At 46.6% G+C, this 14,462-nt stretch overlaps 1 protein-coding gene across 1 annotated transcript in view; it reads left to right on the plus strand.

Annotated features, from left to right (window-relative positions):
• The window catches only part of LOC102174081 (nose resistant to fluoxetine protein 6), a 65,637-nt gene that overhangs the window by 10,532 nt on the left and 40,643 nt on the right, over positions 1 to 14,462 (plus strand). The window contains exons 2-3 of the mRNA XM_018039365.1: positions 6,808 to 6,943; positions 8,189 to 8,271. Of these exons, the coding sequence (XP_017894854.1) occupies positions 6,808 to 6,943; positions 8,189 to 8,271 (219 nt within the window). The remainder of the gene's footprint in view (positions 1 to 6,807; positions 6,944 to 8,188; positions 8,272 to 14,462) is intronic.

Genomic DNA, 14,462 nt, shown 5'->3' on the forward strand with positions numbered 1-14,462 from the left:
AACTTGGAACAACCGCCGTGTGATTTGAAGTAGCAGGTGGAATTAATCTTTAGTTTATTCTATCCCTCCCTCCCGTGAAAATCACAGTGTATTTAGATCAGGATGGGGGCCCCTGGCTGGCATCTCAGGATCTTGACAGAAACTAATCAAGGGTAAGGCAGGAAAAGGACAACCTGTCCATTCGAATTCATAATCAGAAAGGAAGTAAATCTAACTGGAAATGTCCACAGTATGCAAAATATCCTCAGCTAGAAACCCATAAATCCAATCCATTTACAAAACAAAACACCAATTGGAAAGAAAACTAGAGTTTAATCTTTTCAAATGAAGAATTAGGTCTCTCTCTCTGTTTGTCCTTCAGGGACTCATCCAAGGATCAAGACAGGCTCTTACAGCTCCAGATCCTTAAACTTTAGGCTACTGGGTTTGGGACACTTAGTGATGAAGAAGGGAATTTGGAAATTATGCAGTCTAATAAGGGTCTTCCCAGATGGCTCAAGAGGTAAGGAATCTACCTGCAGCGCAGGAGACACAGGAGACAGAGCTTTGATCGCTGTGTCGGGAAGATCCCCTGGAGAAGGAAATGGCAACCCGCTCCAGTGTTCTTGCTTGGAAAACCCCATGGACAGAGGAGCCTGGTGGGCTACAGTCCACAGGGTCGCAAAGAGTCCGACATGACTGAGCGCGCACACGTGCGTTTCTAATAAGTACATCCAGCTTTGTTCTTGACACAGAGAAGAACTTATATTTGTGGAGCTGGATTTTGGGCATCCGAACTTACGTTTTTCAAAATTTAAGGCAATTAAGTCAGTGAATTTTATTGACCTCTTGGTCTGAAACATCCACGGATGAAGGCACAGCCCCTCCGTCACAGGGGAGACGGCCAGCGGTGACAGGCCTTCTAGCGTGATGGACTAGGCAAGAGTCTGGGCGGCTTCCTGGAGCGGACCATCCCCCACCCCAGACTCCCAGGGTGATTCAGCGTTGGAGGGGCAGACAGGAAGGAGGGACATTCCAGGCAGAAAGACAGACAAGTGCGGGCCTGGTGCCTCCGGTAAAATGGAGCAGAGGAAACGGGCGTGGGTGTGGGATGATGAGCCTGGAGAAGCAGGTCTGGTCACGAAACGCCTTTTAAACTGAGCTCGAGTCTGGAATTGATCTGAAAGAGCATAGCAATCAAGCCTGACTGCACAGAGCATCTCCTGGGAGCTTTTTTTTAAAAAGGTCTGTTATGACTTTTATTTCCCAACAATGACCAGGCTAACGCAACATAATTTGCAGATATAATTGCCCTCCACTAAATTATATTTTGTCCTATATTTCTCAATATTGTACAATTACAATCTTCGATAATTAAAAAAACAGAAAAAAAGGGAGGGAAGTTATTAACTAAATGGAGCAATGTCAAATAAGATGCAAAAAAATAAAATTATATCCTGGGAACTTTTGAAAAAACAATTAATGCCCACACCTCTCCCCTGACCGATTAAGTCACTCTGTGAGGAGGAAGCCTGGGCCTTGGCATATTTTAAAAAGTTGCTCCAGGTGATTCTAATGTCTGCCCAGGATTAAGAGTCCTGGCTCTAGATAAGAGATCTGCCAGGTTTTTCTCTCAAGAAGCAGGTGGTAAATATTTTCCGCTCTGTGGGCCTTACAGTCTCTGTCGCAACTATTCAGTTTTGTCTGCATTAACAAACAGCGTTAGTAATATATGAGATGACTATATTGCAATAAAATCATGTATAAAAATAGGCAGGCCCAGAGTTTACCAACTCCTGCTCGAGATTATGGAATACCTGTGAAGAAATTTTTAAAACACTGATTTAAACATGTCTGTTCATATTTTATTGTTTATACACTCTATTTGTTAAATAATATGTGATTCTCATAGTCATCAGTTACTTGGACTTCCTTCTCCGAGAGTTGTCTGTTCATATCCTTAGCAGATTTTCAATCAGTTACTTTGACTTTTAAAAAATTTCTGCTTTCTAAGGTTCTTTATATGATCCGAACACAATTCTTTTCTAAAACTATAATTTTATTGCTTTGTTTCTGGCCGAGCCGGGCGGTCTCTGTTACCGCGAGCTGGCTTTCTCTAGCTGCGGTGCAAGAGTCTCCCTCGCAGCGGCCTCTCTCGCGGGGGAGCATGGCTCTAAGGCGAGTGAGCTCAGTACTGGCTCACGGGCTTAGCTGCTCCCCACCATGTACAGTCTTCTCGAACCAGGGATTGAACCTGTGTCCCCTGCTTTGACAGGCGGATTTTTCTCTCACTGGACCACCATGGAGGTCCTGAATACAATTTTCTTTTTCTGAATACAATTCTTTATCCAAGTTATTAATACAGTAGATACATCTTCTCCCTTGACAGTCACCTTTTAACTTTTGTTCATGGTGCCTTGGAGGTGTTGTAAGGAGGGGAGGGACTTGGTCAATCTTGTGATCCAGGCTGTTTAGCTTAAAAGATGATCACTGGCTGTAAGTGACCGTGGACACCAGCTCTAAGGTTCTGAGTGTGGTCAGAGCTGAGGAGAGTCACTCTCACGGGAGGGAAAAGGGAAGAGTCAGTTATACTCATTCTAGCAATAACCCAGAACCATAAAAAAGAGGCCAGTGACATCAGACACCCACTGTTAAGCCCAAGCGGCCAGCTCAGCAGAATAGAAGAGGAGAGGGTTCAAGGTGAAGGTCAGGTTACCTTCGGCAGCTCAGCAGGGACCATCTTCCCAGTTATGGCCAGGAAGTCTTCAAAATAACAAACTACTTTCTTAAAAAGCACTCATGTAAGCAAAATGCAATCGCTTCAACCTGATTTCTGCATTAAACCTCAGGAGCCCAGTTATTAGTAAACACAGAGGCAGAAATGCTGTGTGATTTGCCCAACTGTATTAGGGGTTTTCTCCCCACTCATTCTAAGGAAGAGCAGTGTCTTTAGTTACAGATAAGAACTGACAACCCAAACAGGGTCTTTTTGTGTATTTTAGAGGGCAAAAACTTATAGGTTAAGATTAAAATGAATTTGAACAGACAGCTCTGATTCTTATTTGCTAGTTTGAATACTCAGCTCTGATTCTTGCTAGCACTAAAAAGAAGTAGATTTGTACCGTAGTGTGTAGCACTTATCATCTCTGTGCTTCAGATTTCTCACTGTCCTGTCACCTAACAACGATGTGACCCTGGGCGCGTGTCTTGAGCTCCCTGTGCCTCAGAAACTGACATCGGTACAATGCACGTGTACTGTTCTAAAATGTGCTAAAATGGCACGTGTGTAGATCCGTGTAGCTCATACCACAATCAAGACACAGGTATTCATCACCGCAGATCTACCTCTTGTTACCACTTTGTAGACATACGCAACCCCCTCCCTCCACCATCACCACCGTCGTAACCCTTAGCAACCAGTTATAATCATGTGTGTGGTGTGTTAAGTTGTTTCAGTAGTGTCTGACTCTTTGTTGACCCAAAGGGCTGCAGACAACCAGCCTTCTCTGTTCCTGGGATTCTCCAGGCAAGAATACTGGAGTGGGGTGCCATGCCCTCCTCCAGGGGATCTTCCCAGCCCAGGAACTGAACCCGCGTCTTTTACGTCTCCTGCATTGGCAGGCAGGTTCTTTACCACTAGTGCCACCTGGGAAGTTACAGTTGTTCCAGAAAATAAAAAGTGTGAAAGCTGCCCAACTCACTTTATAAATTTGGCTATAACTTTGATTCCAAAACTAGAAAAAAGGGGGAAAATGTGGTCCAACGATTAGAGAGAAATAAATAAGGCCATAGAACTATTGAGAAAGTTCAACAAAATCTCCAGGTTCCAGAACAAATTACAAAAATTGATAGCAATTTTCCACACAAGCAACAATCAGTTGGAAACTATTGAAATTAAAACACCAAGGAAAATAGCAAACTATACACTATCTAGGAACGTTTAGGTAAACTTTTTTTTTCCGGCCATGCAGCTCGGCCCGTGGGATCTCAGTTCCTCTACCAGGAATTGAACCCATGGCCCCTGCAGTGAAAGCATGGAGTCTTAACCACTGGAGCACCAGGGAAAGTCCCTGTAAGTTTTAAGATTATCATGGAAAAGTATAAAATTATAAATAAGGACACAAAAGATGATTTTAGTAAATTGTGTGACATCCAGTGATAGCTTGATACAAAAATGATGTCTGTTTCCCCCAAATAACCTATAAGTTTGAAGCAATTTCAATCAGTATTCTAGTTGGATATTTTGAAGAGCCCAATAATTTTTTTTCTGAAATTTTTTTGCAATTTCTAAAAATTTCCTGAATTTTTCTGAACATGAATTTTCTGAAATTTGTATGAATGACTAGCAGTTCACAAACATTAAGTGGCTCAACTTTGCAAAGATGACTAAAGGCTTAATACTCAATATACTTCAAATCCGAAATAATAAAAACCATACAGTTCTGGTATTAGAACCAGGACTGGCCTCATAGACATGAGACCTTTGCAGTCACACAGGGCCCCACATTTAAAGGGGCCCCACGCTTTCTTTAATGTGATTTTCTGTCGCCATCTTGAAATGCTTAATTAATTTTTAAACAAGAGGCCCTGTATTTTCATTTTGTGTTAGTCCTGCAAATTACCTCATCAGTATTGGCTAGAACAAAGGCTGTTCAAGAATAGAACAAAAATTACAGTCTCAAAAGAATGGATTTCTATCAGATAAAGGACATTATAGATAAAAGAAAAACTCCCAGATAACTGAGGGTATTTTTGATGACTCAGGTAGACAAGGACCAGTGTGCACAATAATCAGGAGCTCTTGCAAATAAAAAAAGAAAATTCATTAAGAAATGGGCGAAGGATATAAGCAGGTACTTTACAGAAGAGAAAACAGAAATGGCTTAGATATTTTGAACAAAAATATCCTGACTTATTTGTAATTAGAGAAACAAATCTAAGCAATTGGGTATCATTTTATATCTATCAACTGCCACAGATGGGAAAGCTGGACCATGCAGAGAGGAATCAGTATTCCTGAGGATGTAGTCCGGGGCAGTCACTCTGGAACACAGGCTGGTGGGATTTACACAGTATTTGTGTAACTTGTGTCCGACTCATTGTGACCCCATGGACTGTAGCCCCCCAGACTCCTCTGTGCATGGGATTCTCCAGGCAAGAGCACTGGAATGGGCTGCCATGCCCTCCTCCGGGGGATCTTTCTGACCCAGCGAGGGAACACGAACCTCTTCCGTCTCCCGCATTGGCAAGTGGGTCCTTTACTACTAGCGCCACCTGGGAAGCCCCCACGGGGTGTAAATCTGAACTAAAGCCTCATGTAAGTTTATATGGGGACACCTGTGAGGACTTTGTTCCCGTGTTTTTGTGGGTTACAGACCGTCTATGTGTCCACCACTCAGGGAACAGCAAAGTGTAAGACGGTGATGAATTATTATACAGTAGTCAGAAGCTCTGGACACAGTAACACCATCAGTCCAGTTCAGTCAGTTCAGTTGCTCAGTCGTGTCTGACTCTTTGCGACCCCATGAATCACAGCACGCCAGGCCTCCCTGTCCATCACCATCTCCCGGAGTTCACTCAGACTCACGTCCATCGAGTCCGTGATGCCATCCAGCCATCTCATCCTCTGTTGTCCCCTTCTCCTCCTGCCCCCAGTCCCTCCCAGCATCAGGGTCTTTTCCAATGAGTCAGCTCTTTGCATGAGGTGGCCTAAGTACTGGAGTTTCAGCTTTAGCATCATTCCTTCCAAAGAACACCCAGGGCTGATCTCCTTTAGAATGGACTGGTTGGATCTCCTTGCAGTCCAAGGGACTCTCCAGAGTCTTCTCCAGCACCACAGTTCAAAAGCATCAATTCTTTGGCACTCAGCTTTCTTCACAGTCCAACTTTCACATCCATACATGACCACAGGAAAAACCATAGCCTTGACTAGACGGACCTTTCTTGGCAAAGCAATATCTCTGCTTTTGAATACACTATCTAGGTTGGTCATAACTTTCCTTCCAAGGAGCGTCTTTTAATTTTGGCATCTGGTCCCATCACTTCATGGGAAATAGATGGGGAAATAGTGGAAACAGTGTCAGACTTTATTTTTGGGGGGCTCCAAAAGCACTGCAGTAACACTATAAATAGTACCAAACCGTGGAAACAGGAGATCTGAAGCAGAAAGCCTTTTACATAAATGACAAGTAGACTTATGCAAGACAAGAACACTACAAATGAGATGGTACATATCAAACATCACGGTTGCAGGAATTGGGAGAGGGAAAAGAGGGAAAGTTGAAGAAAGAGGAAAGGAAACAAATTATTTGAAATGAGGGGGGAAATACGAGCGCAAACAACCCAAGTAAGAATTTTACAGGACCAGGGCTAACAGCCATGAACTGTGGGGCTTGATTACTGCACTTTTTTGCTCCCAAGATTAAAAACCGAACGAACAAACAAACAAAAACCTCTCTCAAAAATCAGATCCTATGAAATCGTATACAAAAATTTTTAAAGAGTATTTTCTCCTGTGTGTACATAGGAGAGAGGAAAGCTACCAGTTTTAGTTACATCTTTCTTACTCCCCCAGAGCATGAATGCAAAATCTTCATCTTTTTTTAGCAACAAATCGCGCACGACAAGATACATCGTGGTTCGCCGCCGCGAAGAGAGGGGCTACGAACGAAGAATGCAGGCTCTAGAGTGTTACCAAAATACTCTCTCTCTCCTTTCTTGGTTCCTTTAAGTTTTAGAGGTTTGGAAGGGCGAGCTGAGTGCTGAGGAACTCATTTGAAGGTGACACGAGGACGCTAACGTTGCCCACTTCTTTTGTTTGGAACGCAGTGTATGACTCGGTCGGGAAGGTGGGCAGCAACGTTCTCGATGGAAACGTGGACAGGCTGGGCTCTTACAGCGAGTGTCTCTCCACCCGCGGCCCCGCCGGGCGCTTCCGGGGCCGCTACTGCAAGCTCCACGTGGAGCAGGTGAGCGGGGCGTCTGCGCGTGCGCCCTTCAAGCACGCGTGGACCGGAGGCTCGTGATGGAAACCTGGTACATTCCTCTGTGTGTGTGTTCGCTCAGCCTGTGTGTGTGTGTTCGCTCAGCCTGTGTGTGTGTGTGTGTGTGTGTGTGTGTGTGTGTGTGTGTGTGTGTGTTCGCTCAGTCCGTGTCTGACTCTTTCCGACCCCCTGGACTGATTGCTTATCTTCATTCAAAACCAGAAAAGCTATTAAGGTGTTTTGCAGAAAGTTAAATTTTAAACAGTTGGCAGAGACTTTCTTGCATGTCCTGAGTGTGGAGGTATAGGAGATAGCTGTCCGCAGGCTGAACAGGGCTTCATGTGTTCCTCCCACCTCACTGCAGGGACAAGACCCCTGGCTGATCTTTGTGGGGAACCCAAGGTCAATGTTAACTCCTTACTCACCGGCAGTGTTTGGAATACCAATGGGAAGTGGACTCCCAGTTACCCATAGTCCTTTTCCAGAAACAGAGCTCCAAGACAGGAATCTGAAGCTGTCCTAGCAAATGCATGAGCCCTTTATGAATACATCACCAAGTAGGGTCACAGGGCTGACTATCTTCAAAGCATGTTAATTCTTTTACTTCTGGGGGGAGGAAAAACTAGGAACAGCACAACCTCTTATTAAATACAAAGATATACTCACGCATGCCGTACAACACTAAAAGAAAATGCATTACTGTTTGGCTAATGACAGGAGTATAAAATAATGACACGAAATCCAAGCTCTCTGATGTTAATGCTGTAAAATGGTCTTACAATGGTTAACCTTTGGAGACACGCAGAGTAGCACCCAGCTCTACTGGTTGCACTGAGATTTGACAATGATGGCTTGAGGGTTTAATCAGGGAGTACAAAAGTCATACCCTATTTTCAAATCAGATTAATGGCTTTGATATCAGAACAAAAGGTCAGACCTATACAATCCTGTAAGTTGCATGCTTAGAAGAAGCATCCCAGCAATTTTTGTTTATAATTTGATCTTTGTTTTATTGGAACTGGCATTCTAATTATTGGCTTGATGTATTAATACAATCTTTACTTGATACACGATGTCCTGCTGCGAAGAAATGGCAAGTTGGCAAGTTTGTCAGAAATTGTACGAATTAACTCAATGACCTGTAATACAGGAGAGAGCGGCACTGGGGCAGACTGTCCCACACTGGGGGCTGCTTTTTAAATAATCAGCTGCATTAACCCTTAGAGGCAAGACGGAGCTGACTACAGCGTGGGAGTGTGTGTGCCCGACTCCTGCACTGAAGAGGACGTGACTGCCATGTCTCAGATGGGTAAGTGCCAGGGAACACGCATCAGATTTGAAGACCCCCAGCCTCTTGGAGCCGCCTGGCCATTCTCTTGGGATTGAACCAAGCTTTCATCCTGATAAGTTCAATAAACCGAGACTAATGGAGTTTAGGGACCTTGGGAGTGGTGGTGGAGGATGGGAAGGGCGTGGATAAGAAGGAGAAAGACATTAAAGAGAAGGTAGGAGCTGAATCTTTATGTATTAATAATAACATTTTAAGCCTTCTCTTCCTTCACCCTCAGCTGCCAGGCTAGGTCTGAAGAAAGGCACTGGGCGGCATCTGGTTTCCATACTGCGCGTGTTCTTTGCCCACCTGCAGAAGTAGGTCAGGTGCCAAGGCCGGCAGGCCATTCTGAACTGGGATTGTGAGAAGCCAGTGTGTTGTGATGGGTTAGCGTGAAGAGGCCAGCATTTGGTCCTGGTTGTCACCTCCCAGCTGTGTGATCCTGGGCAAATCACTTAATCCCCCCAGCTCCAGTCTCTTCCTCTGTGCAAAGAGGGCTGGGCCCTGGCGTTGAGTCTAACCTTAACCCTGACCCTAACCCTGACTCTCTGCCCTTAGCCACCAGAATGAAAACATTTTAGTCCACGTGGAAACCGGCTTGGCTTCCTTGAACTCTTTCAAAATTTTCAAAGGAAGAGTTTTAAAACCTACGATTTTTTTTTTTTAACCACTAGTGCCTTTTGTACTTGAACTGGTTATCTGAATAAGAGCTAATGTGACACTTTAAAAGGAGAACACTCTCTCTCTACACCCAGAAACTTCCAGCACCAAATGTGTGGGCTTCCTCGTCACACTATGTGGTGTGACACTGAGTACCTGAAGGTGGTGCTGACCCCACAGCTTAAGGGCTCAGTTCTGCAAGGCGGCAACCTGCTTCAGATGCCAACTGTAAGGAATGGGTCCCGAGTTCCCCCATTACTTCTGCCCAACTGGCCTGCAAAGCAGGGGATCCCAGGGCTCCGATTTGTTCCCCACGTCCTCTCCGGGGCTCCCCAGGTGGTGCTAGTAGTAAAAAACCCACCTGCCAGTGCGGAAGACATGAGAGGCGCAGGTTCAGTCCCTGGGTGGGGAAGATCCCCTGGAAGAGGGCGTGGCAGCCCTCTCCAGTGTTCTTGCCTGGAGAATCCTGTGGACAGAGAAGTCTTCTGGACTACGGTCCTTAGGGTCACAAAGAGTCAGACACAACCAAAGCAGCTTAGCACGCACACTTCCTCTCTGGGGTAGTTCCTCTGATTCATTCCCCCAACCAAACCCTCCCCACATTTGATCATTTGCTCTAACGGCTCACAGAACTCAGGGGAACACATGACTTATTATTACTGACTTATTATAAAGCGCAGGACCCTGTTCCCCATTAGGCCACACAGCAGGAGGGGAGCAGAGAGCAAGGGGGTGAAGCCTTGCCTGCTTCATCCCATCGCTCCCCACCTGAACCTGTCCCCTGCCCCCCAACTCCAAGGAAAAGCTATCCTCCAGGAAACCGGTTTCTGGTGACAGAAAGGTTGGGGACCATTGTTATAATGGCAAAACCCAGGAAGAGCTGAATGGGAGAGAGGCAGAGGGCAAGGCACAGGGGAAGGGGTGTAGATAGTACGCACCCTCTCAGGGTGGCTGCCCTCCCAGGCCCTTGGGGAGTTAGTTCATCAGCCTGGAAGCTCTCTGACCCCCTTGTTTAGAGTTTGTGTGGCAGGTCCACCATGTAGGCATGATCGATCCCATCACTGGCCACTGGCGACGACTCAGTCCCCAGCCCCCCTCTCTCCTCCCTGGAGGATTGGGACGGGGCTGGAACCCCAACCCCAGTGCGTGGTTGGTTTCTGACAGCCGGCTCCTCTCCTCCCCCAGTCACTGTAGTGGCCTGAACTCAAGTGTGGTTGAAAGGGGCTGATAATGAATAACAACAGACGCTCTTCCCGCCCACCACTCAGGAAATTCCACGGGCTTTAGGAGCTCCGCAGCAGGAACAGGGGATGAAGACTGAATATATATCTCTTATCGTATTACAACGTCACACACATTATTAAAAGCCTTTTTTAGAAAATTGTTTATTTGGCTGTGCCGGTTCTTAGTGGAGCCGCGCAGGATCATGGATTCTCGCACCATCTGAGCTCTCAGCTGCAGCACGTGGGATCCGGTTCCCTGACCAGGGATTGGACCCGAGCCCCCTGCACTGGGAGCTCGGAGTCTTAGCCACTGGAGCCCGGGGAAGTTGCCCAAGACCCTCTTTTTGAAAAATAATTAATTCATCTGCAGTTTTGGTTGCGCTGAGTCTCTTGCTTTGCACGGGCTTTCTCTAGCTGTGGTGAGCAGGGACCGCCCTTTTTTTACCACTGCAGCTTCTCTTGCGGAGCTCAGGCTCTAGGCTCGCGGGCTTCTGTAGTTGCGATGCTTGGGCTGAGTAGCTGCGACACACGGGCTTAGCTGCTCCAAGGCATGTGGAATCTTCCCAGACCAGGGCCTGAACCTGAGTCCCCTGTGTTGGCAGGTGGGTTCTTATCCACTGGGCCACCAAGAAGTTCCTAAAGGCCCTCGTTTAAGTGTTGATATTGCAGTCAGCTTTTGATAATTTTAAACTCTCCTCTGAATTTGTGATTATCCCAACAACTTCAGGTATGTTGCCTCTCTCTCTAAACCAAATATTTCAGGTGGTATTAAAAAGAAAACCATTATCACTGTATGGTTCCGTGTGCTATACATAGGACCTTGTTGCTTATCCGTTCTATATGTAACCATTGGCATATGCTGGGATCATTTTCTTAGGTTCATTTTTGATTTGATCATTGCTATTGGAGAAGGCAATGGCACCCCACTCCAGTACTCTTGCCTGGAAAATCCCATGGATGGAGGCGCCTGGTAGGCTGCAGTCCATGGGGTCACTAAGAGTCGGACATGACTGAGCGACTTCACTTTCACTTTTCAGTTTCATGCATTGGAGAAGGAAATGGCAACCCACTCCAGTGTTCTTGCCTGGAGAATCCCAGGGACGGGGGAGCCTGGTGGGCTGCCATCTATGGGGTCGCACAGAGTCGGACGCAACTGAAGCGCCTTAGCAGCAGCAGCGTATAGAAATACAAGTGATTTTTGTATTTTGGTCCCATGTCCATAACCTTGCTGAATTCATTTATTATTTCTAGAGGGGTTTTAGTGTACTCCTTAACATTTGTTATGTACAAGGTCATGTTATCTGCAAAAAGAGATACTATAATATTATTTACTTTTTTTAAAAAAAGAAAACTAGTTGTTGTATATCAAACTTAAATTTCAATTCTTGTTGGATAAGCCATAAATACCCTAGAGGCCAAGACAGATTTTCAAAGTTGTTATTATATTAGCATATCTAGTGAATACTCTCTAATGAGTTAATGGTCATTATTATTCAGAAATTCATCAATTAGTCTAGTTTTTCTGCCTAATGTTAAGCTTTTTAGCCAGAGAGGATATAAGAATAGAATGGAAGGTTAGAAATTGTTCAGTACGAAGATGTTTTGATGATTCTCTTTGAAGAACTAGAGAAGGGAAGGGCCCTGCTTCGGATGAGCACAGCTGACTTGGTGAACATATTAGTGGAACTCTCTGCCAGGCTGTTTATCCAGCTTCTGCACAGAGGCAGCAGGTAGAAATGGGAACATCTGAGCCCAGGGGAAAAGGTCCCCATCTGGAAAGGATGTACCAGCTATTCTGTAAAGCTTTTTGATGGAGTTGCCAATATTTCTGCTACAGACATGGAGGAAACCAGCTCAGCAGTGGCTGGCTGTGCAGATTTTATTCATCTAGAGCAGGAGGGCAGGGAGTCAACCCAGGGGAAGACCCTGGCAGACGAACCAAGATGAAATGAGTCTGTAGTACTGCAGGGAATGGGGGAAATGTTCTGGGCAGATGAGAATGTATCGTTTTTAGGCAAAAATCTGCGTAGTGTGGCTGCCATCTGTTGATTTTTAGTCGCTAAGTCATGTCCAGCTCTTTGCAACTGCAGCACGCCAGGCTGCTCTGTCCTTCACTACGTCCCGGAGTTTGCCCAAACTCATGTCTGTTGAGTCAGTGATGCCATCCACTATCTCTTCTTCTGTTGCCCCTTTCTCTTGCCCTCAATCTTTCCCAGCCTCAATTTCTTTTGCAATGAGTCAGTTCTTCGCATCAGGTGGCCAAAGTATTGGAGCTTCAGCTTCAGCATCAGTCCTTCCAATGAATATTCAGGACCGATCTCCTTTAGGATGGACTGGTTTGACCTCCTTGCTGTCCAAGGGACCCTCAAGACGTTATAAAATTTTAACCAACGGACTTCATGTGAGTTCCTGAGAATGAGAATGGGGAGCACCAGAAAGTGTGGAGAAAACCTAGGTGTGATCATCACAGACCTAGATTTGGGCTAGTTTCCTAACTGTTCCCTTCTGTGTATTTCCACGCCACTTAGTGTGTTCCGTTTCCAAGGGCACAGGTAGCAAAGGACCACCAACTGGGAGGCTTACGAGGCATCACCTACATCCCTGCCTCCGTCGTCGTGTAGGATTGTTCCCTGTGTACCTCTCTGTGTCTGAGTTTTCTTCTTTGTATAAACACACCAGAGACACTGGATTTAGAACTTACTCTAACCGAGTATGCATGTGTGCATGCTGAGTCGCTTCAGTCGTGTCCAACTCTTTCCGAACCCCATGGACTGTAGCTTGCCAGGCTCCTCTACCCATGGGATTCTTCAGGTGAGAATACTGGAGTGGGTTGCTCTCCTCCAGGGGATCTTTCTGACCCAGGGATCGAACCTGTGTCTGTCTCCTGCATTGGCAGGTGGGTTCTTTACCTCTAGCACCACCTGGGAAGCCCAGCCTAGTGTGACCTCGTCTTAAGTTGATTTCCTCTGCAAAGACTCTGTTTCCGAATAAGGTCATGTTCACAGTGTTACCAAACTGAACAGTTCCTGGGCTAGAGGCAGAGGCATTAGGGTTTGAACCAGTGGACACAATTTAATCCGGAACACTACCTGATACCTAGTTCCCCATTTAGTTGCTAATCTGCCCGTAAGGCAGTTGGTGGACCAGGAACAGAGCATGGGAGAAGAAAAGGGGTGGGGCTGAAACCGGGGGGCTGGGGTCCTGCAGAAGCCCCTGTGTACTCTTAACTCAGGCCCCACATGGAAGGGGTGGGCTGGTGCCTGGTGGCCTGAGCGGATGATGCCTCCAGTGTGACCAGGCTCAGGCCTTGCTGAGATCTCCCCCAGCATGCACACACACGCACACTTCCAACACTGTTTGGGTTTGGGGGTTGGGCCAGAGCTATTTAAGTCGTCCTTGGTGGCCCAGACGGTAAAGGATCTGCCTGCAACGCAGGAGACTTGGGTTCAATCCCTGGGTCACGAAGAGCCTCTGGAGAAGGGAATGGCAACCCACTCCAGTATTCTGGCCTGGAGAATCCCATGGACAGAGGAGCCTGGTGGGCTATAGTCCATGAGGTCACAAAGAGTCAGACATGACTGAGTGACTGACGCACACACAGAGCTATTTAGAGGTCAAAAACTCACCGCCGAACTACTGAGTGGTGTGGTGATGGCGCAGAGCTGATCCAGGAGCGTCATAGTTAGTAGCCGAGGCCTGGAATGTGTCTGGGGCTGGGGAGGGACAGTGGTCACCTTGTGGACAAAGAGGTTATCATCTTGTAGGTCTGACCACTCGGCAGTGAGGACCTAGGTCTCCCATGTCCTTCAGAGTCTGGACTCTGCTGCCCAACCCGTCAGATTTCATCCACAGACGAACTGCTGACCCTGTGGTTAGGGGTTCCCCTGGGACCGCGGAGGTGACGTCTGTTGCCCCTTCTCCATGATTTAGACGCAGGAGGAAAAGCCGGAGCAGCAACGAGGACCCAGCACAGCCAAAGATAAATACTGAAGAAAGGATAGAACTTCCAAGGGGAATAGCTGCGTCAGTGGGTTAGTACCCTTTTTTTCAGTGTCAGGGTTTACTGGGGAAGTACCACCAGGACGTAGCTCGGGAGCACCTGGACTCGGATAATGAGGAATCCGCTGCCCTGGCCCTTGGGACCTGTGACCGAGCCCCCCTCGCTTGGCCGGTGCTGAGCACCCCCGGGCAGCTCTTGCTCCCCGTCTCCACCCCTAACAGGTGACAGGAAGACTTATAAGGACTCACACGTTATTAACCTGTAAGTGGCCTGTTTGGACATTCCAG

Source organism: Capra hircus, chromosome 24 (genome assembly GCF_001704415.2).
Source record: "Capra hircus breed San Clemente chromosome 24, ASM170441v1, whole genome shotgun sequence".
Classification (NCBI taxonomy): domain Eukaryota; kingdom Metazoa; phylum Chordata; class Mammalia; order Artiodactyla; family Bovidae; genus Capra; species Capra hircus.